General features: G+C 45.6%; 1 protein-coding gene across 4 annotated transcripts in view; it reads right to left on the bottom strand.

The window, feature by feature from the left end:
* The window catches only part of LOC140427060 (gamma-aminobutyric acid receptor subunit alpha-6-like), a 131929-nt gene that overhangs the window by 90777 nt on the left and 19105 nt on the right, over positions 1 to 22047 (bottom strand). For 2 of the 4 annotated variants that reach the window (XM_072512525.1, XM_072512523.1), the window contains exons 6-8: positions 21158 to 21301; positions 11059 to 11211; positions 9882 to 9991 (exon numbers count right to left, since the gene is read on the bottom strand). In XM_072512525.1, coding sequence (XP_072368626.1) covers positions 9882 to 9991; positions 11059 to 11211; positions 21158 to 21301 — 407 coding nt within the window. Of the gene's footprint in view, positions 1 to 9881; positions 10133 to 11058; positions 11212 to 21157; positions 21302 to 22047 lie in introns of all 4 variants that reach the window. The other 2 variants (XM_072512524.1, XM_072512522.1) reach the window with 1 other exon arrangement.

The raw sequence follows: 22047 nt of genomic DNA, 5'->3' as shown, positions 1-22047 counted from the left end.
CAGTGAATTGCAATGTGCGTGAGTGGTGTGCCTACTACTGTTAATCCTACTATAGCTACCCAGACTGACTAACCAGCTACTGCAATCCACATGGTGGGTGTAATATTGAATCAACACTGTGTCTGTACTCACTGACTGTCTCCACTGGAAAGAGGCAGATCATGTGTGTGGTGTCCTTTATATATGGATTGGTGTAATGCCCCCTGTGGTCGTGTCACCTCCTTGTGTATCGTGAATGTCTATTGGTTGTGTCCTATCTACTTGATCTGTTGGTTGAGTGTGTGATGTTTCTAGTGCTCCCTCTAGTGTCTAGCTAGTCTACATGTATTTACATTGATGCACATCACCACAGTTGAATAGCTGGAAATGTGTGGAACCTGCAAGATATGGATGTGAGACTTACAGCAGTGGTACATCTGTGAAGGTGCGATGGAGCAGATGAATGTCAGGCATGTGTCCTGACTGCTGGAGGTCATTAATTAGGGGATGATAGTGGTGCGGTGCAATGAGCGTGAGGTTAGTGGTGTGGTGGGTAGGACCACTCAACTGAACTCATTGAACTGTTTCTGACATTGCAGCCAGATTCTCAGAGCCAGGCAAATTAAATTGGCCTCTTCGGCTACCTGAACCCAAGCTGTTTGCAGGGTATGCCTGGAGAGATCTTTGGCCCTTTGTGGAAATATGATGGCTTTCGTCCTTTTCAGTTCTTGGACTCCAGTGTTGCACTGGAGAAGTTGGAGACCTCTCTCTGGCCTGCTGCCCCGCAGCTCCTCTTTCTTCCCTGTAAAAATCAGATTCCAACACTTGCTGCAGCCTGAATGCACCTTCCCGGCACTCTCCTCCAAGGTAGCAATAGCGTCTATGGAATGTTTAATCTGCTGGTTCAGTTCTGGCATTTGCTCCAAGGCCTGATGACATAATCGTGGCAATTTTTTTTCTTATTGAGGATCGATGGGCATGGCCTAAGTAAATGAGCTCCGAGGCCCAATTGCTACATCCAACAGACCTGCAAAACGGTAGGGAAAATAAAACACACCTGTCTGCTCTCCAACTTCACCCCCACTACCCTGCTCGCGAACAGCTCTGCCCCGCACTTTCACAGCCTACAGGCTGTGGTGATATGCATCACTGTAAATACACAAGGGGTTAATGTAAATACACTAAGACTAAATAAACACTAGAGGGAGCACCAGAGACATCATGACACACAGACATTCAACCAATAGGTCAGTAAGATAGGACACGACCAAAGGGCAGTCAAGACACACCCAGAGGTGACACTACCACAAGGGGGCAACCCATATAAAAGGACAGGGCACACATGCTCTTTCTCTTTCCGTAGGTGACACTCAGAGAGACAGGGGCAGATCAGAGCATCACACCCACCGCATGGATTGGAGCAGACTGGTTAGTTAGATTGAGTTACTATAGTAAGATTAGCAGGAGAGTCGAACTCTGGGAGAATTGTTAACTGTTCAATAAATGTGTTAAAGCTATCTCCAAGTCTGAACCTTCCTTTGTCAGAGTATACATCAAGGAAGCAGCTTATGCTACATGAAGAAGCATAACACAACACAGGCGATCCCCCCATTCCCCTCCACGTGCCCCCACACTCAACCCCCCACGGTCACCGTGGTGTCCCCCCACAACTCTATACCTTCATTCTCACAACTTCACTGCCTCCACAGCTGTCAGCTCTACACCCCTCACACCACCCCCTCCACCCGGTCTCTCAGCTTTATCCCCTCACAGCTCTTCACTTTCACATCTCTAGGTCACACCTCTCACAGCTCTACCACCCCCCTCCCTCATCACTGCTCTCACACCTATAGAGGTGTGTTAGCCCTCATCACTGCTCTCACACCCCTAGGGGCTGGTTTAGCACAGTGGGCTAAACAGCTGGCTTGTGATGGGTTCAATTCCCATACCAGCCTCCCCGAACAGGTGCCGGAATGTGGCGACTAGGGGCTTTTCACAGTAACTTCATTGAAGCCTACTTGTGATAATAAGCAATTATTATTATTATATTTCATAGCTCTATCCCAACCCCCGGTCTCACAGCTCTACACCCCCCTCCAAAGCCCAACCCCATCCCACAGCTCTAACCCTTCACACTACAGCTCTACCTACCCCTCTCGCAGCCCTACCCCACTATAGCTGTATCATCCTCCCCACAGCTCTCTCAGCTTTACTCCAACCCCCACTCTCGCAGCTCTACCTCCCTCCCCTACAACTCACCCATTGTCCAGCTTTCACAGCACTACCACCGTAGTTCTACCCCCCAAAGCTCATCCCCACCCGACACCCCCAGTTCAACCATCGACCAGCTCTCACAATTTGACCAACTCCCCACATTTCACCCCACCTCATTTCTCACAACTCTGGCTCTCCCCCCAGCTCTCACAAATGCCCACTCCCCTAACCCTGTTCTCTCAGTGGTTAGCACTACTGCCTCACAGCACCAGAGTTCCGGGTTCACTTCCGACCTGCCTGTGTGGCGTCTGCACGTTCTCCCCGTGTCTGCGTGGGTTTCCTCCAGTTTCCTCCCATGGTCCAAAGATATGCAGGTTAGCTGGAGTGGCCAAGCTAAATTGCCACTTAATGTCCAAAAAAAACTTTAGGTGATAGGGTGGGGGCGAGCACCTAGGTTCTGTGCTCCATCAGAGGATCGGTGCAGACTCTAGGCCAACTAATCTCCTTCTGCATTGTAGGGATTCTATGATTCACGCAGCTGGCACACCCCACCCACCATCATGTCCATTGCTCTCACTCTGTGATCATGCCAATTTCCCGGCGTCAAAATGGGAACAAAAAGTTTAGGAAGCACCACTTCAAGAGGTGTCGGCTGGATTTAAGCAGTGAAGGTTTAACTTATGCCCGTCTTGCATGAAGCTGGACCCATTGCTGAGCATGCAGCCAATCTGTAGTGTATTTAGTGAGACATGAGTAATAAAATAAACTTCTGCGTATTGCCTGCACGGCCTCAATCAGGCCCTGGCTCATTGACCCTCACGTTTTCCGATGCCCACAAACCAGTCATATCAATTTTGGGCCGAGGTCCTTTAGAATCTGATTGAAATGAGTAAAAAGTCCAAAAGATAATTACAGTTTCAGAAATATAAGTTGGAAATAAGGTTAAAAAGGTTGCGTTTCTTTGCTAACTGGACTTCGCTGTAATCTAATTTAAGGTTTTAAGGATGGAAATTGTCTAAACAGTTCTGAGCAAAACCTGTGGATTATCCACCAGATTAAATAAATAGTATTTGGCATCATCCAGTAAAATTTAGCAGCCTAAAACTGGACCTTTGCATGGGCATTAATACATTTCTGCATTGGAGATTACAGTTTACATCAAAATAGGTCAGCTAAATTGCAATTTGTCTTGGTTTGTACTTTGGCTCACAAAACTGGATCAGACTTTGATTCTGCCTGGAGATGAACAGCCACAGATTCTTAGGTCAAGCTTAATTTTACTGAGCCTCAGAATTGAATGAAATGCCAATACTTACTTTTAGCACTTATACATCAATAATTTAAAAAATATATATTTTGAGTACCCAATTCATTTTTTCCAATTAAGGGGCAATTTAGTGTGGCCAATCCACATTTTAAAGTTATGGGGGCGAAACCCACGCAAACACAGGGAGAATGTGCAAACTCCACACGGACAGTGACCCAGAGCCGGGATCGAACCTGGGACCTCGGCGCCGTGAGGCAGCAGGGCTAACCCACTGCACCACCATGCTGCCCTTTATATATCAACCATAACTACTGGAGAACAATAGCTGCCGATAGGATTTGATCCTGACGAGAAAATGGATTAGAGAACAGGACTGAGCAACTGGTTGTTGAGAAGAATAAAGCATCTACTCGGAGATTCTCAAAGGTAAGTTTTAATGTATTTTTAAATTTTTTTATTTTCTAAACTTACATTTATGTGGAGATGGTAGGGCTGTGGCCACACTCAATGAAAACTCCTCTGAAGACTTAAGCCATGATGTGGAGATGCCGGCGTTGGACTGGGGTCAGCACAGTAAGAGGTCTGGTGTTGTAACCTGGTGTTGTAAGACTTCTTACTGAAGATTTAAGATATTGCAAATAGTGGTAGTTCAACTTTCCTATGTGGGAGACTGTCCTGGTTTTCTCATGGAAAATCTCAGTCTCTGCTGCCCCTCCACTGTCTAACTCCCTAGATCCCGCCAAAAAACCTCCCAACCAAACACCCTCGAGAAATTATAAACCTCTTTGAGGTTTCTGGTAACAAAACAGCTAAATGAATGAAGTTGATCAAAAGCATTTTATCATGAATAGTTTGAGACTAGCACCATTGGCGGGATTCTCTGATCCTGAGGCCAAGTGTTGACGCCGTCGTAAACGTCGTCGCGTTTCACGACGGCTTCAACAGGCCCCCAGGAGCAGCGATTCTGACCCGTACAGGAGGCCAGCACGGCACTGGAGCGACCCACGCCGCTCCAGGTGCCGATACCAGCCTCAAATCGGCGCCGCAGGTCAGCGCATGTGCGCTGCGACCGGTATGAATGCACGCATATGCACTGCGACTGGCGCGATTGCGCGCATCCGCAGTGGCTTCCGTCTCCACGCCGGCCCCGATGCAACATGGTGTAGGGCTACAGGGACGGGCGCGGAGCAAAAGAGGCCTCCAGCCCGAGAGGCCGGCCCGCCGATCGGTAGGCCCCGATCGCGGGCCAGGCCACAGCGCCCCCGGGGTCGGACCCCCCTCCCCCCCCCACGCCCCCCAACCAGGCCGTCCCTGAAAGGATGCACGCCGAAGTCCCGCCGGGTAAGACCACACGTGGACGGCGCCGGTGGGACTTGGATTTTTTTTGCGGCTACTCAGTCCATCCTGAGCGGAGAATCGCCAGGGGGGGCCAGGTAGAGCGGTCCCCGACCGGCGTCGCGCCGACGCCAATGGCGCCGATTCTCCACTCACCTGAGAATAGGCAGACCAGTGTTGGGGCGGCAGCGCGCGATTCGCGCCCTGCCCGGCAATTCTCTGGCCCGGCGTGGGCTGAGAGAATCCCACCCCATATTTATGCAAACAAGCATTGGCAAATTTTATTTCAGCCACAAAATCTCATACAAATTAACATGTTTTTTAATTCATTTTACAGAATGTGGAGGTCACGGTTAGGCCAGCATTTATTGCTCATCCCTAGTTGTCCTTCAGAAGGTGGTGGTGAGTTGCCTTCTTGAACCACTGCAGTCCTTGAGGTGTAGGTACACCCACTGTGCTAATAGGGAGGGAGTTTCAGGATGTTGCCCCAGCGTCAGTGAAGGAACGGCGATATATTTCCAAGTCAGGGTGGTGAGTGACTTCAAGGGGAACCTCCACGTGGATGGGTTCCCAGGTATTAGATGTTCTTGTCCTTCTAGATGGTACTGTTTGTGGGATTGGTAGGTGTTATCCAAGGAATCTTGGTGAGTTACTGCACTGGATCTAATAGACGGTAAACACAGCTGCCACTGTTCGTCGGTGGTGGAGTGTTTGAATGTTTGTGGATGGGGAAACATTCAAGCGGGCTGCTTTGTCCTGGATGGTGTTGAGCTTCTTGAGTGTCGTTGGAGCTGCACTCATCCAGGCAAGTGGAGAGTATTCCATTGCACAGTATTAATGTGGCTAGTCCAGTTCAGTTTCTGATCAATGGTAACCCCCAGGATGTTGATTGTGGAGGAATCAGCGACGGTAATGCCATTGAATTTCATGGGGCAGTGGTTAGATCCTCTCTTATAGGAGATGGTCATTGTCTGGCACTTGTGTGGCATGAATGTAACTTGCTACTTGTCAGTCCAAACCTGGACATTGTCCAGGTCTTGCTGCATATGGACATGGACTACTTCATTATCTCACGAGGCGTGAATGGTGCTGAGCATTGTGCAGTCATCCACAAACATCCCACTTCTGACCTTATGATAGAAGGGAGGTCATTGATGAAGCAGCTGATGATGGTTTGGCCTAGGACACAACCCTGAGGAACTCTTGCAGTGATGTCCTGGAGTTGAGATAATTGACCTCCAACCACCACAACCATTTTCCTTTGTGCCAGGTAGACTTCAACCTGCAGAGAGTTTTCCCCCTGATTTCCATTGACTCCAATTTAGCTAGGTCAATACTCGGTCACATGCTGCCTTGATGTCAAGGGTAGTCACTCTCACCTCACCTCTGATTCAGCTCTTTTGTCCATGTTTGAACCAAGGCTGTAATGAAGTCAGCAGCGGAGTGATCATGATGGAACCCAAACTGAGCGTCCGTGAGCAGGTTATTGCTGATTAAGTGCTGCCTGATAGCACTGCTGATGACCCCTTCCATCACTTTGCTGCTGATGGAGAATAGACTGATAGGGTGGTAATTGGTTGGGTTGGATTTGTCCTGTTTCTTGTGTACAGGACACACCTGGGCAATTTTCCACATACCCGGGTAGATGCCAGTGTTGTAGCTGTACTGGAACATCTTGGCTAGGGGTCCAGCCAGTTCTGGAACACAAGTCTTCAGTATTATTGTCGGGATATTGTCAGGGCCCCATAGCCTTTGCAGTATCCAGTGTCTTCAGTCGTTTCTTGATATCATGTGGAGTGAATCGTATCGACTGCAGACTGACATGTGATGCTGGGGACCTCTGGAGGAGACCGAGATGGATCATCCACTCAGCACTTCTGGCTGAAGGCTGTTGCGAATGCCTCAGTTTCGTCTTTTGCACATATAAGCTGGGCTCATCCATCATTGAGGATTGGGATATTTGTGGAGCCTGCTCCTCCAGTGAGTTGTTTAATTGTCCACCACCATTCATGGCTGGGTGTGGAAGGACTACAGAACTTAGATCTAACCTGGTCCCAGGTTCGATTCCCGTCTTGGGTCACTGTCTGTGCGGAGTCCGCACGTTCTCCCCGTGTCTGTGTGGGTTTCCTCCGGATGCTCCGGTTTCCTCCCACAGTCCAAAGATGTGCAGGTTAGGTGGATTGGCCATGTTAAATTGCCCTTAGGTTAGATGGGGTTACTGGGTTACAGGGATAGGGTAGAGATGTGGGCTTAACTAGGGTGCTCTTTCCAAGAGCCGGTGCAGACCAGATGGGCCGAATAGCCTCCTTCTGTACTGTAAATTCTATGATATCTATGATCTGATGTGTTTGTTGTGGAATCACTTAGCTCTGTCTATTACTTGCTGATTTGCTATTTGGCACACAAGTAGTCCTTCACCAGGTTGATGCCTCATTTTCCGGTATACCTGGTGTTGCTCCTGGCATGCTTCCCTGCACTCTTCATTGAAAGAGGATTGATCCCTGGCTTGGTGGTAATGGTGGAGTGGGAGATATGTCAGGCCGTGAGGTTGCAGATTGTGGTTGAATACAATTCTGCTGCTGCTGATGGCCCACAGCTTCTCCTGGATGCCCAGCCTTGAGTTGCGAGATCTGTTCGAAGTCTATCCCATTTAGCACAGTGGTAGTGCCACACAACACAATGGAGGGTATCCTCAATGTTGAAGACGGGACTTTGTCTCCACATGGACTGTGTGGTGGTCACTTTTAGCGATACTGTCATGGCAGGCAGATTGGTGAAAATTAAGTCAAGTACGTTTTTCCTTCTTGTTGAGTCCCTCACCACCTGCTGCAATCCCAGTCTAGCAACTATATCCTTTAGGACCTGGCCAGCTCAGCCTGTGGTGGTACTACCGAGCCACTCTTGGTGCTGGACATTGAAGTCCGTCACCCAGAGCATATTCTGCGCCCTTGCCACCTTCAGTGCTTCCTCCAAGTGATGTTCAACATGGAGGAGTACTGATTCATACCGGTGGCTGGTAAGTGGTAATCAGCAGGAGGTTTTGTTGCCCATGTTTGACTTCATGGGCCCAGAGTTGATGTTGAGGATTCCCACTGTGCCGCCACCTCTGCTGGGTCTGTCCTGCCGGTGAGACAGGACATACCCAGAAATGGTGATAGTGGTGATAGTGACATTGTCTGTTCGGCATGATTCTGTGAGTATGACTATGTCAGGTTATTGCTTAACTAATCTGCGAGACAGCTCTCCCAACTTTGGCACAAGCCCCCAGATGTTAGTGAAGAGGGCTTTGCTGGGTCGGCAGGGCTGGGTTTGCCGTTGTCGTTTCCAGTGCCTGGTTCGATGCAGGGTGGTCCGTCCAGTTTCATTCCTTTTTTGCCTTTCTGTAGCGGTTGAATACAATTGAGTAGCTTGCTAGGCCATTTAAGAGTGAACCACTTTGCTGTGGGTCTGGGGTCACATGTAGGCAAGACCAGGTAAGGATGGCGGATTATTATCTCTGAAGGACATCAGTGAACCAGATGGGTTTTTACGTCAATGGTTTCACGGTCATCATTAGACTTGTAGTTCCAGATATTTTTGTTAGATTCCATCACCTGCCATGGTGGGATTCCCCAGATTATTATCCTGGGTCTCTAGATTACTAGTCCAACGATAATACCACTATGCCACCGCCTCCCCATGATAGACAAATAAATATGTTTTGTCAAACTGGTTGGATTTACCGAAGAATGGGGAACAAAACAGTACGTTAGAGTCTTCTGTAATCAACATTTGGCAATTAAATATGAGGTACTCCATTATCCTTTGTACTTTGAACATTACTCCTGACACTTAAATTACCGCAGCCATTGCAGAGATTCACAAAATATTATAAAGTAACAATGTTTGGTTATTAACCTGAGAGTTAAAAAGTAATAGACGGTGGTTATTTCAAGTTTGATGTTAACTTTCAAAATATTTGAAATTTGATTGGTTGTTAACTCTATCTTCAAGATTGATTGAGGATCCTACAGTATGAGTGAGGGCAGTTTCACACTGCAACTTCACAGAGGACTACTATGAGCAGAAGAATGAAATCCTTGCATGCAACCTTCAATCATTTAAATGAGCAGGCAGCATAAAGTTTGCATGCTACATCATCGGAACCAATTAGTGCAGATTAATTCTACATCACGATTCCCTCGCCCACTTTCAGGTCTTAATGAAATTCACGGCCAATACTTCTTTTGGTTGCTAAAATATCAAATCAATCCTAGCAAACGCCTGGCACTCTTCATATTATTCTTCGTCCAAACAACATTTTCATTTCTCTAATGCTGGTGTTGTTTCAGAGTGTAAAATGCAATCACCGCAATTGTGCAATACTAAAAACAAAATAGTTCTAAATCTGTTTGGGTGCTGGGAAAACTTTATCATTGGCTAATTTTATTTACTTTTAAGATCTACTTTTGTGGAGAAATGGCAGCTATCAGTGCTGAAGATAGCTAGCGATCAAACACTGTCATTAATAGTGATGGCCACATTGCAGAGATGCTGTGGTGATACAATTACTATAAGGGCACGAAGAAACAATCTACAGTTGAAAGCACAGAGCTTCTATGACAACTATATATGACTCGTTTTAATTTTGTTTATGGACACAGTGGAGTAACATTTATGCTGTGGCTAATTTTAAGTTGTGTTTCAAATGATATTAAGTATAAAGTTGGATGATATAAAAATATCTTCCAGAAACAAAATCAATTACATTTTTATCATGGTGGATAAGGTAAAGATTAAATGGGCAATTTACAAATGATCTGTTGTCAGGACTTTGCCTGGGTGGCATGGTGGTGCAGTGGTTAGCACTGCTGTCTCATGGCGCTGAGGAACCGAATTCGATCCCGGCCCCGGGTCACTGTCCGTGTAGAGTTTGCACATTCCCCCTGTGTTTGTGTGGGTTTCACCCCACAACCCAAAGATGTGTAGATTAGGTGGATTGGTAACACTAAATTACCCCTGAATTGGAAAAGAAGAATTGGACACTCTTATGTTTTGAAAAATCAGGGCTTCGCCTTTTCACATGAATAGACGAGAACTCACTTACCGAGACAATCTCTTCCGATTCAGGCACTTCCGTCACTGTTGATAACGTTGCTGTTCGTGCTGCTTTCCTTCGGGCTTTTTGAGCCTGAAGATTTGTGAAGTAGTTTACAGCTGCAAATTCGATGAGTGCAGAAAAGACAAAAGCGAAACACACAGCTATGAACCAATCCATAGCAGTCGCATAGGACACTTTTGGTAGTGAGTGGCGTGCGCTGATGCTTAGTGTAGTCATGGTTAAAACAGTAGTGATACCTTCAGCGATTTAAAAAGAAAAGTTAATTGTTGGCATTTGGCATTGATAACAAAGCAACAGATTAGATGGCCAATACTTTGTTTTACTTGATTTTCTTTTATCCCATATGACATAATCAGACATGATAGATGTTATATCTGAACGAGAAGACATGGGAGTAAGCTATTCCTTGATGTGCACCAAGTGTGTTTACTTCTAATCGTTGATAAAAGGTCACAGACCTAAAACATTTGATCAGATTGCCAAATTATTCCCCACCTTGTGACATGGTGCTTTGCCCACTAGAAATTAGAGTATGACTGTCCAAACTTAATGCGTTCAGGACTGTCACTGTCTGCAACAGCACCGTTCTGGACTGCTTTCAAACCCAAGTCCCAGAATTGGGCAAATACTTAATTCAGTTTCACATCTCCCCCAACTTAATTTTTTTTTTTAGAGTTTCACAGCATCTCTAGAAAAGGTCAAAGGAGGCAAATAGTACATGGAAAGTACACTGAATCAGAAAAAAGTAAAACATTAACACTTATTCTTTAAGTTTGCTTTTTTTAAAAAACTACACACAAACATTGACATAAACTAACAAAAATGGCAAAAATATAATACAACATGAGGTAACTGAGCCACTGCTTCAGCTAAGACACCACATGCACACACACACACACAATGATGTACAAATGGACAGTAAAGATTTTCATACGCACCACAGTACGAACAGGGACAGATCATTTACTTATCCAGAACACGACCTGAGACAAAACTACAGTCATGATGGTCTGAGTGAAATAATAGCCTAGTTTTCTTTGTCAGTAAAATATAGACTATTTGTATGGAGTATTCATCTGAAATGGATAAATGGTGATGGTAATAAAAAGACTGTACAGTGTACAATGAATACAGTGAGAAGGTGTTGTAAATTAAGGCATACCGAATACTGTTCTAGCTGGAACAGACTCCTTGTTAATCCAAAAAGACACTTGTGAGAGAATTACTGTCATAATGCAAGGAATATAAGTCTGAATCATAAAGTATCCCATCTTCCTTTTTAAGTGAAAATATACTGTCATCACTATGTATTCACCTGTTCAAAGACAAAAACATTTCTGTGACATTACATTACACATTTTTGTTCTCTTCATCTGGTTGACATACAGTGGACTGAATAATGCATAAAGGATGCAACATGAAAATATACAACACAGCATGAAAAATAGAGAGTATAATAATATTTGAAAATGGTGATGATCTAAATTACTACTACATTTAATCCTTACAGGAAAACTGGATGTAATATATCACATACTTCTAGACTGAATTCTGTTGTTAGAATATACATGTCTTTAATTTGTAATAATGGTTTTAGAATTACCATAAATGATGACTCTCCTAGGATGGAGGCAACTTTAATGTCCATTAATAAGTCTCTCCTGTACCTAGCGCATCTTTCCTGAGTTGAGTTGTTGCTGTATTGAATTATAGAGGTGTTAAAGAAATAAATGCATGGAATTTCAGGGCATTCTTCTGGGAGAAGTCATGGTCCACGCTGATATCAATCACTTGGGTAGGAAATTCGATGAGGTCCTGAAAGCTGATTTCAAAGAGCTAGGAAGGAGATTGAAAAGCAAAACCTCTGAAGCAGTAATCTCAGGTTTACTGCCAGTCCCCCATAGTGCTCGTGAGCATAGAAATAGGAGAATTGAGTGATTGAACATGTGGCTAGAAAGTTGGTGGAGGAGGAGGGCATCAGATTTCAGAGGCATGGGACCAGTCCTGGGGCAGGTGGGGCTTGTACAAGTCAGACGGTCAACACCTGAATAAGACTGGGATGAATATTCTTGCAGGGTAAACTAGGTTGGCAGGGGGTAGGAACCTGAGGGGAAATCAGAGCAGTGAACAGGGGATGGGAAATTAATGAATGACTCGGAAAGACAGAAAAGGCACAGGCTAAAAGGTGTACAGCACAGGAAATTGGCCATGTTAAAAGGTGTATATGTAAATGCAAGGTGTATAGTAAATAAAGCCGATGGGCTGAGCACACAGATAGGCACATGGCAGCGTGATTGCATTGCAATAACGGAAACTTGGCTTAAAGAGGGGCAAAAAATTGCAGTTCAACATTCCTGGACATAGAATTGTCAGGCAGGATAGAGACTGGCAGATAAAAAAGGTATGGGTTTAGCATTATTGGTTAAATAATTAATTACAGTTGTGAGGAGTGGTGATGTACTAAATAAAACATCAAATGAGGTCAAATGGATTGATCTTAGAATTAAAAAGGGGCAGCCACACTGCTAGAACTGCACCATAGACCCCCAAATAGTCGAAGAGTTAGTAGAGCAAATACGTGGGAAATATTCTGAATACAAAAATAATATGGCACCAATAGTTGGAAATTTCAACTATCCTAATATGAGTTAAGATATGAACATTGTGAAGGGCACAAAATTCTTCAATTGCATTCAAGAATACATGCATGCATGCAACAAGTCAAATGAGAGGGGGCACAGTTCTAGATTTTTAGTATTTGGAAATTAAGCTGGGCAAATAAATGAAGTAGCAGAGGAGGCCAATTTTGGTGATAGTGACCGTAAAACAGTTGGATTTAATGTCATTATGGAAAAGGGCAAAGATAGAATTAGAGTAAATGTTCTGAGATAGGGGACGACAATTTTTACAACGCTGAACGGTGAAGTGGCGAAAGTAGACTGGTTACAGCTTCGAGAAGGGTGTCAAACAGTGTCAAATCAGTGGGAGGCATTCAAAAGCGAGATTCTATGAGCACAGTGTAGACTCGTCCCTAGTGCTACTGTCAAACCAAGAGCCCCCTGGTTATCCAGAAACAGATAGGGTAATATAAAGCAAAAACGAAAGCTTATGATAGTCATTTAAAACTTACTGTAAAAAGCCGAGAGAACTTTGGAAAAAACAAGGGTGAAGTAAAAAAGGAACTTAGTAAAGCAATGAGAGGATAAGAAAAATTATTGGCAGGTAAAGTCATAGAAAATCCAAAGATGTTTTACCAGGAAAGAGCAAGAGAATAACTAAGGAAAGGGTAGGGCCTATCAGAGATGTATATGGTAACTTATGGGTTGAATCAGAAGATGGGGCAGGGTTCTCAATGAGTATTTTGTCTCTATCTTCATTAAGAAGAGGAATAGAACATAGGAACATAGGAATTAGGAGCAGAAGTAGGCAATTCATCCATTCAAACCTGCTTCGCCATTAATCGGATCATGGCTGATCTCTTATCGGCGGCACGGTGGTACAGTGGTTAGCACTGTTGCCTCACAGCTCCAGGGACCCGGGTTCAATTCCCTCCTCGGGTGACAGTCTGTGTGGAGTTTGCACTTTCTCCCCGTGTCTGCGTGGGTTTCCTCCGGGTGCTCCGATTTCCTCCCACAATCCAAAGATGTGCAGGTTAGGTGGCCTTGCTAAATTGCCCCTTCATGTGCAAAAGGTTAGGTGGGGTTACTTGGTTATGGGGAAAGGGTAAAGGCATAGGCTTAAGTAGGGTGCTCTCTCCAAGGGCTGGTGCATACTCGATGGGCTGAATGGCCTCCTTCTGCACAGCAAATTCTATTATTCTTCCAAGTCTCAAATCTAGTCTCCACGTGTTGCCCATATCCCTTTTACCTGCTTTCTAACAAAAATATATCTATCTCTTTCTTGAAAACATTGAATGACTGTGATTCCACTGCACTATGGGGCAGCGAGTTCCATAAATTCATCACCCTCTGCGAGAAGTGGTTCCTCCTCATCTCAGCTCTAAATCTACTACCTCTCAACCTATATCCGTGACCCCTCATTATATATTCCCCCACAAGGGGGAACATTTGGGCTACGTTTACTTTATCAATCCCATTTATTATTTTATACACCTTGATCAGATCCCCTCTCATCCTTCTAAACTCCAGTGAGTACAAGCCCAAACTGTTTAATCTCTCCTCATACATCAACCCTTTCATCCCCAGAATCAATCTAGTGACCCTCCTCTGAACTGCCTCCAATGCCATCACATCCTTCCTCAAATAAGGAGATCAAAACTGGACACAATGGGCGAAATTCTCCCCCAACGGCGGGATGCCAAAGACGGCGCCAATCAGACGGGCATCGCGCCGGCCCAAAGGTGTGGAATGCTCCGCATCTTTGGCGGCCTAGCCCCAACATTGAGGGGCTAGGCCGACGCCGGAGGGATTTCCGCCCCGCCAGCTGGCGGAAATGGCGTTTGTTGCCCCGCCAGCTGGCGCGGAAATGCGGCGCATGCGCGGGAGCGTCAGCGGCCGCTGTCAGTTTCCCGCGAATGCGCAGTGGGGAGAGTCTCTTCCGCCTCCGCCATGGTGGAGGCCGTAGCGGAGGCAGAAGGGAAAGAGTGCCCCCACGGCACAGGCCCGCCTGCGGATCGGTGGGCCCCGATCGCGGGCCAGGCCACCGTGGGGGCACCCCCCGGGGTCAGATCACCCCGTGCCCCCCCCCCAGGACCCCGGAGCCCGCCCACGCCGCCTGGTCCCGCCGGTAAATACCAGGTTTGATTTACGTCGGCGGGACAGGCAATTCCTGGGCGGGACTTCGGCCCATCCGGGCCGGAGAATCCAGCGGGGTTCCCGCCAACCGGCGCGGCCCGATTCCCGCCCCCGCCCAATCCCCGGTACCGGAGACTTCGGCGGGGGCGGGGGCGGGATTCACGGCGGCCAACGGCCATTCTCCGACCCGGCGGGGGGTCGGAGAATGACGCCCAATATTCCAGATGTGGGGCGTCATTCTCCGCCGGCGGGAGTCTCCGTTCTGCCGGCGCTCGGGGGTTTCCCGACGGCGTGGGGGTGCCCCACAATGGGAAACCCCATTGACCGGCCGGTGTTACGGAGACTCCCGCCGGCCGGTCGGCGCAGAAATGTGGCGGGGCGGGTAGGAGAATTTTGCCCGTGGTCTCACCAAAACGCTATACAATTGCAACAACACTTCTCTACTTTTATACTCCAGTCCTTTTGCAATAAACGTAAACATTCCATTTACCTTTTTAATTACATGCTGTACCTGCATACCAGCTTTCTGCGACTGTAGCGACACCCAGATCCCTCTGCCCAAATGCATCTTGAATCTGTTTTCCATTTAGATAATAATTTGCCTTTCTATTTTTCTGTCAAAATGGATAACCTCACACATATCTACATTAAACTCCATTTGCCAAATTGTGGCCCAATCTCCTAACCTATCTATATCCCTCTGTAAAATCTTTATCTCCTCTTCACTGGCTGCTTTCCCACCTATTTTAGTATCATCCGCAAATTTTGCTATGTTACACTCTGTCCCTGCTTGCAGATCATTTGTATAAATTGTAAATAGTTGAGTTCTGAGGAATGACCCCTGCGGTACCCCACTAGTTACAATTCGCTAGCCAGAGAAAGACCCATTTATCTTGGCCCTCTGCTTTCTGTCAATCAGCCAATCCTCAATTCAATCTAGCACTCTACCCCTGCAATCTCACCTTCTGGATCAGTCTTTTATGTGGCACCTTATCAAACTTCTTCTCGAAATCTAGATATACCACATCCACAGGTTCCCCATTATCCACCTTGCTGGTTACATCCTCAATGAACTCAAGCAAATTTGTCAAGCATGACTTACCCCTCATAAATCCATGCTGAAAATGTTAGATTGAGCTTTGTCTTTGCAAATGTTCAGTCATCTCCTCCTTGATGATTTATTCCAGCAACTTCCCCACCACAGAGGTCAAGCTAACCAGTCTATAGTTTCCTACTTTTTGCCCTTTTCCCTTTTTGGATAGGGGCGTCACATTATGATGTTTCTAATCCACTGGGACCCTTTCAGAATCCAGGGTATTCTGAAATATTCTGAAATATCCGTAACAGCCTCCCCTAACAGGCGCCGGAATGTGATGACTAGGGACTTTTCACAGTAACTTCATTTGAAGCCTACTTGTGACAATAAGCGATTTTCATTTTCATTCATTCACCAATGCATCCACTATCTCCGCTGCCAGCTCCCTTAATACCTGAGGGTGCAGGCCATTAGGTCCCGGAGACTTATCTGCCCTTAATCCCATCAATTTATTCAATACCGTCTCCCTAGTGCTAGTTATTGCACCACGTTCCTCTGCATTAACTGTAGTTTTTGGAAATTTTTTATTATCTTCTACCGTGAAGACAGTAGAGACAGGGATAATGCAAACATTCCAGTTAGGGAGAAGGGATGTGAAATTTTAGATACAATAAGCTTAAAATACAATAAGCTTAATGAGAGAGGAATTACTGAAGAGATTGACATCCTTGAAGGTGGATAAATCATTCGGGCTGGATGGAATGTATCCCAGGCTGTAAAAGGAAGTCAGAGAAGAAAAAATGAATGCTTTAAGGATCATTTTCCAATCCTCACTAGATAGAGGCAAGGTACCAGAGGATTGGAGGTCGGCGAACATAGCATCATTATTTAAAAAGGGAGCAAGGGATAGACCAGATAATTATAGGCTTGTCAGTCTGGCTTTGGTAATGGACAAATTATTGGAATCAATTCTGATTGCCAGGATAAATTGTCACTGAGAAAGGCATGGCTTAATCAGGAATAGTCAGCATGATTTTGTTAAGGGAAAGTTGTGTCTTACTAACAATTGAATGTTTTGAGGAAGTAACAAGGATGATTGATGGGGGTAGTGCAGTGGATGTTGTCTACATTAATTTCAGTAAGGTATTTGGCAAGGTTCCATATGGTAGACTAGTCAGAAAAGTAAAATTCCATGGGATAAAGGTGGTGAGTTTGATCCAAAATTGGCTCAGTGACAGGAAACAAAGGGCAATTGTTGATGGAAATGGAAAGCGGTTTCCAGTGGCATTCCACAGGGCTCAGTGTTGGGGTCCTTGATGTTTGTTGTATATATTAATGATTTGGACATAAATGTGGTAGGCATGTTTGGGAAATTTGCAGATGACACAAAAATGTACCTTGTCGTTGATAGTGAAGAGGACAGCTGTTGTCTCTGGAATTATATCAATGGTTTAGTTGAGTGGGTAGAAAAGTGGCAAATGGAATTCAATCTGCATGCATTTGGGGAGGGTAAACAAAGCCATGGAATACTCAATAAATGGAACGATATTGAAAGGGGTAGAGGAAGTGAGAGACCTTGGAGCGCATGTCCACAGGTCCTTGAAGGTGGCAGGACAGGTGGATACGGTGGTAAAGAAAGCATGTGGAATGCCTCCTTTATTGCATGTGGTATTAAATACAAAAGCAGGGATATAATGCTGGAACGAGATAAAATGCTGGTTAGGCCACAGTTGGAATTTTGTGCACAGTTCTGGTCAGCATATTGCTCTGGAGGGAGTGCAGAAATTTACAATAATATTTCTAGGGCATGAAAATTGCAGCTATGAGGAAAGATTGGAAAGGCTACGGTTGATTTCCTTTGAGCAAGGCTGAGGGGTGACCTAATTGAGGTGCACAAAATTATGAGGAGCCTAGATAGAGTAGAAAGACCAGTTTCCCCTTGCTGAGAGGTCAATTATCAAATGCATTGATTTGAGATGATTAGAAGAATGATTAGAGCGGACATGAGGAAAAACATTTCCATCCAGAGAGTGGTGGGCATCTGGAATTCACTGCTCAAATTGGTGGTCGAAGCTGAAATGCTCAACTCAATGGAATGGTAGCTGGATCTGCACCTAAAGCTCTGTAACCTGTAAGACTACGGACCAAGTATTGGAAAGTAGGATTAAAATGAGAGGCTAGTTTATTTTTTTTCTCTTTTTGGCCGGCGCAGACACAATGGGCTGAATGGTCTCTTTCTGTTCCGTAACCTTTCTATGGTCGTCTGGAATTATTTAATTGGAAACTACAAGATATTGCAGCACTGAGTTGGGAACATTAACGTTTACCTCTGAGGCTTTAAATAAAGACAAAAAATAAAGGAATTAGAACTTACAATTGCTGCTTCAATTACATTTACTGTTTCAGCTATAATTTTCAAAAGTATTGGATCCTTTTACTTGAGTTACAGGTGGAAATTTTAGTCTATCTTCATGATTCAATGTTCCAATACCATCTACTTTTGATCAGGATGGTTTAATTAATTACAGTTCTCACCCCCACCACTTAGTAGTGATGGAAAATATCATTCACATCATGTGAAACACCAGTTAAATATTTAAAAGCCATTTCAAATGTAATGTTATCATATATAATACATTATTTTGTTTTAGATTATATTTGATTTTTTCACACCACATGTGTGATTTATATTTTCCTATGACATTCAGTGAAATAAAACCCCAAATCACTTCAGTTTAAATAAAATGGTGTAATAGTACTTCTGTTCAAATTGGGTAATATTACATTTTACAATTATGGCAGTCTGCTGTTTCTTAAATCCATTAGAATACCAGTGAAACAGCACTTGGAAAAATGAAATGAAAATGGCACCTTAAACATAACATCGGCACCCACTGAATTATAATACAGCTTGGACTCTATCCTAAACCTGTAACGAAATCTAGATTGAGGTACTACAGACACACTGTTTCTCCTTACTTTTGAACTTTATAAAATCATCTCAATCCTTCAAGTTACTCACCTGAGACACACATCTATATCATAGATATTGCACATCTATACGTATTAAACATAGGCAAGAACATGTTCTAAGACAGCAACACATCAAATGTGAGAGAGAAATTCAGGTTCAGGTAGTTTATCAATTTCCTCTCAACTTCGAAATCTTTTACTATCTAGAAACCATCATCTGCTTTTAATATCCTTCAAAATGTATGCAGATTTAATAAATCTTTCAGTAATTTTAATTTAAACAAAGCAAGTCGCGAGTCAAGGCAAATTGTAATTCTTCTGCAGAAAAATAATTCCATTTTGTTTTTCAGATATTTTTACTTCTGTATATTTTTATATTTACCAGTTTTTAAAAAATGAAATTGTGGGAAAGTAAAACAAAAAACAAAATATTTAGTGAATGTCTGTCATTGCAAGTTGTACTCCAAACAGTTTATATGAAAAGTGTGGATATTTTGGTGGGATAAACTTAATGGTCATTCGCAGATTTGATTTTTAAAATCTGCAAGTTATTCATCTTTTTAAGCTGTAAAATGGGAGCCTGTGGAATGTCAACTCAGTGCAGTGCAAGTACTGTATTTCAAACAGATGGCAGGATTCCATGATTGTATCATGCAGTTTGAGTCAGGTTGTAGAGTTGCAGGTGTCTGCCATCTGGAAGCTTACCACTCAAATCTAATTTTCATCAAAATGGCAAGTACTTGTTATTATGTAGAGTTACATAGTTAGGAATGTAGTGCCAGACAATAACACATCTTTGTGACTGTATAAATCGTGCTGCACTAATACAATATAATTTAACTTGTCAATCCACCGATGTATTGCAACACAAACCAGTCACGCATTGTTGTGTGTTAATCACAACAAATATGGAAACATATTTTATAAAGTATTTCTATTTCCAATTTAAAATCAGAAAATTTTAAAATTCAACTAACCAATTCCATAAATATATTGATTGATGCAGGGTACAATTATCCTGTACTTCCAGCATCTTGGGCGGGATTCTCCGACCCCCCCCCGCCGGGTCGGAGAATCGCCAGGGGGCGGTGTGAATCCCGCTCCCGCCGGCTGCCGAATTCTCCGGCGCCGGAGATTTGGCAGAAGTGGGAATCGCGCCGCGTCGGTCGGCGGCCCCCCCCCCCCCCCCGGCGATTCTCCGGCCCGCGATGGGCCGAAGTCCTGCCTGTTCTATTCAGGTCCCGCCGGCATAAATTGGAGTTGGTCCCTTACCGGCGGGACCTGGCGGCGTGGGCGGGCTTCGGGGTCCTCGGGGGAGCACAGGGAGATCTGGCCACGAGGGGTGCCCCCACGGTGGCCTGGCCCACGATCGGGGCCCACTGATCCGCGGGCGGGCCTGTGCCGTGGGGGCACTCTATTCCTACGCGCCGGCCGTGCAAGCCTCCGCGATAGCCAATGCGTAGGTGAACTGCCTCTGCGCATGCGTGGGGATGACGTCAGCAGCCGCTGACGCTCCCGCGCGCGGACCCGTGCCGGCCGGCGGAGTCCCTTCGGCCCTGGCTGGCGCGGCGCCAAAGGCCTTCCACACCGGCCGGCGGGGCGCCAACCACTCCGGGGTGGGCCTAGCCCCTAAAGGTGCGGAGGATTCCATGGGCGGGATTCTCCGGGAATTGGCGGGGCGGGCAGAAACGGCGCAGTGGAGTGGCGGGAACCACAACGGCGTTGGGCCGCCCCAAAGGTGCCTAGGACGGCGCCGGAGCGGTTTGTGCCCCGCCGGCTGGTGTGGAAGGCCTTTGGCGCTGCACCAGCTGCGGCCGAAGGGACTCCGCCGACCGGTGCAGGTCCGCACATGCGCGGGAGCGTCTCCAATTTACGGACCAACTCCAATTTACGCTGGCGGGACCTGCATAGAACAGGCGGGACTTCAGCCGACCGTGGGCCAGGCCACCGTGGGGGCACATCCCGGGGCCAGATCCCCCTGCGACCCCTCAATAACCCTCGAGGCCGCCCGTGCCGCCAGGCCCCGCCGGTAAGGGACCAGCTCCAATTTACGCCGGCGGGACCGGCTACGGGCGGGCGGGACTTCGGCCCATCACGGGCAATTCGGGAGGCCCCGGGGCCCATTGAGTCGCGCCAGACCCCGCCATTTTCCGAGGCGGGCGGCGCGACGCACGCCATGCTGGTTTTTTGGGGGTGGGAGAATTCAGAGGCCGGCGGGGGCGGGATTCACGCCGACCCCCGGCGATTCTCCGACCCTGCAGGGGGTCGGAGAATCCCGCCCCGCACCTTTGGGGCGGCCCGACGCCGGAGTGGTTCACGCCACTCCGTCCCGCCGAGACGCCCCGCCGGGTATGGGAGAATCCCGCCCTCTTCCTTCAGTTGATTGACAATTGAGAACTTTTTATTCAATAGTAAAACTTGAATTATATTAATTTAATACTATAAGTAACCAGTATATGACAGTTAAAACACATAACTCCAAAAATAATTCCACTTACCTGTGTTGGATTTCATTGTTTCACTGGATACTGTCTGGCCTACAAGATCATACTGAAGCAGACTTGAAGATTCATCTGGTACTTCTACTGAGTACAAGGGGCCCTTCTTCCACGTGTAAATTATTTCACTTCTTGGGTAGGCATCTGCAAATTGAATATCATAATTTAGTTGATGCACCATCATGTACTATTTGTTTCTTTTTAAATGAGCCAATAAACTGGTTTCACCATTTAGCAGTACCATCATGCTTTATTTACATCAATAATGATTCACAAGCACAGCAACAGAAGGCACCCTGGAGCAATAAATATCTGAAAGAATAGTGTTCCAAATGCTTAAACTAATTCACAATTTGTCTGGCCTACACTTCACAGAATCACAGAATTATTACAGCACTGAAGGCAGCCATTCAGCCCATCGTATCTGCACTAGCTCTCCAAATGAACATCATAACTTCTTGCCATTCTCCTGCCTTTTCTCTGTAACCCTGCACATTATTTATATTCAAATAATCACCGAATATTCTCTTGACTGCCTCGATTGAACCTGCTCCACCTCACTTCCAGGCACCATATTCCAAACCCGAATCACCTGCTCTGTGAAAAGGTTTTTTGTTCATAACACATTTGCTTCTTTCGCAAATCACTTTAAATCTTAAAGTTCCCACCTGCGTAGCTGATGATTGGACCCTTGTCAAAATTTTTGTACACTTAATTTGTCTGAAACGCACAACTATATTGTACTTTATTTAAAATGGATCATCCGTCACTCTGGTGAACAGAAAAGAAATGTAGTTTTAGAACACTGAAAAATGAGCTGACTGATTGATTTAATTAAATGTGCCAGCTAATTCATTTCAAAAATGAACTGGCTTGCTTGCTTGTTTTCT

The sequence above is a fragment of the Scyliorhinus torazame genome, chromosome 7 (genome assembly GCF_047496885.1).
Source record: "Scyliorhinus torazame isolate Kashiwa2021f chromosome 7, sScyTor2.1, whole genome shotgun sequence".
In the NCBI taxonomy this organism is placed as follows: Eukaryota; Metazoa; Chordata; class Chondrichthyes; order Carcharhiniformes; family Scyliorhinidae; genus Scyliorhinus; species Scyliorhinus torazame.
The sequence above is the reverse complement of the archived record's forward strand: the minus strand, read 5'-3'. Positions and strand labels throughout refer to the sequence as shown.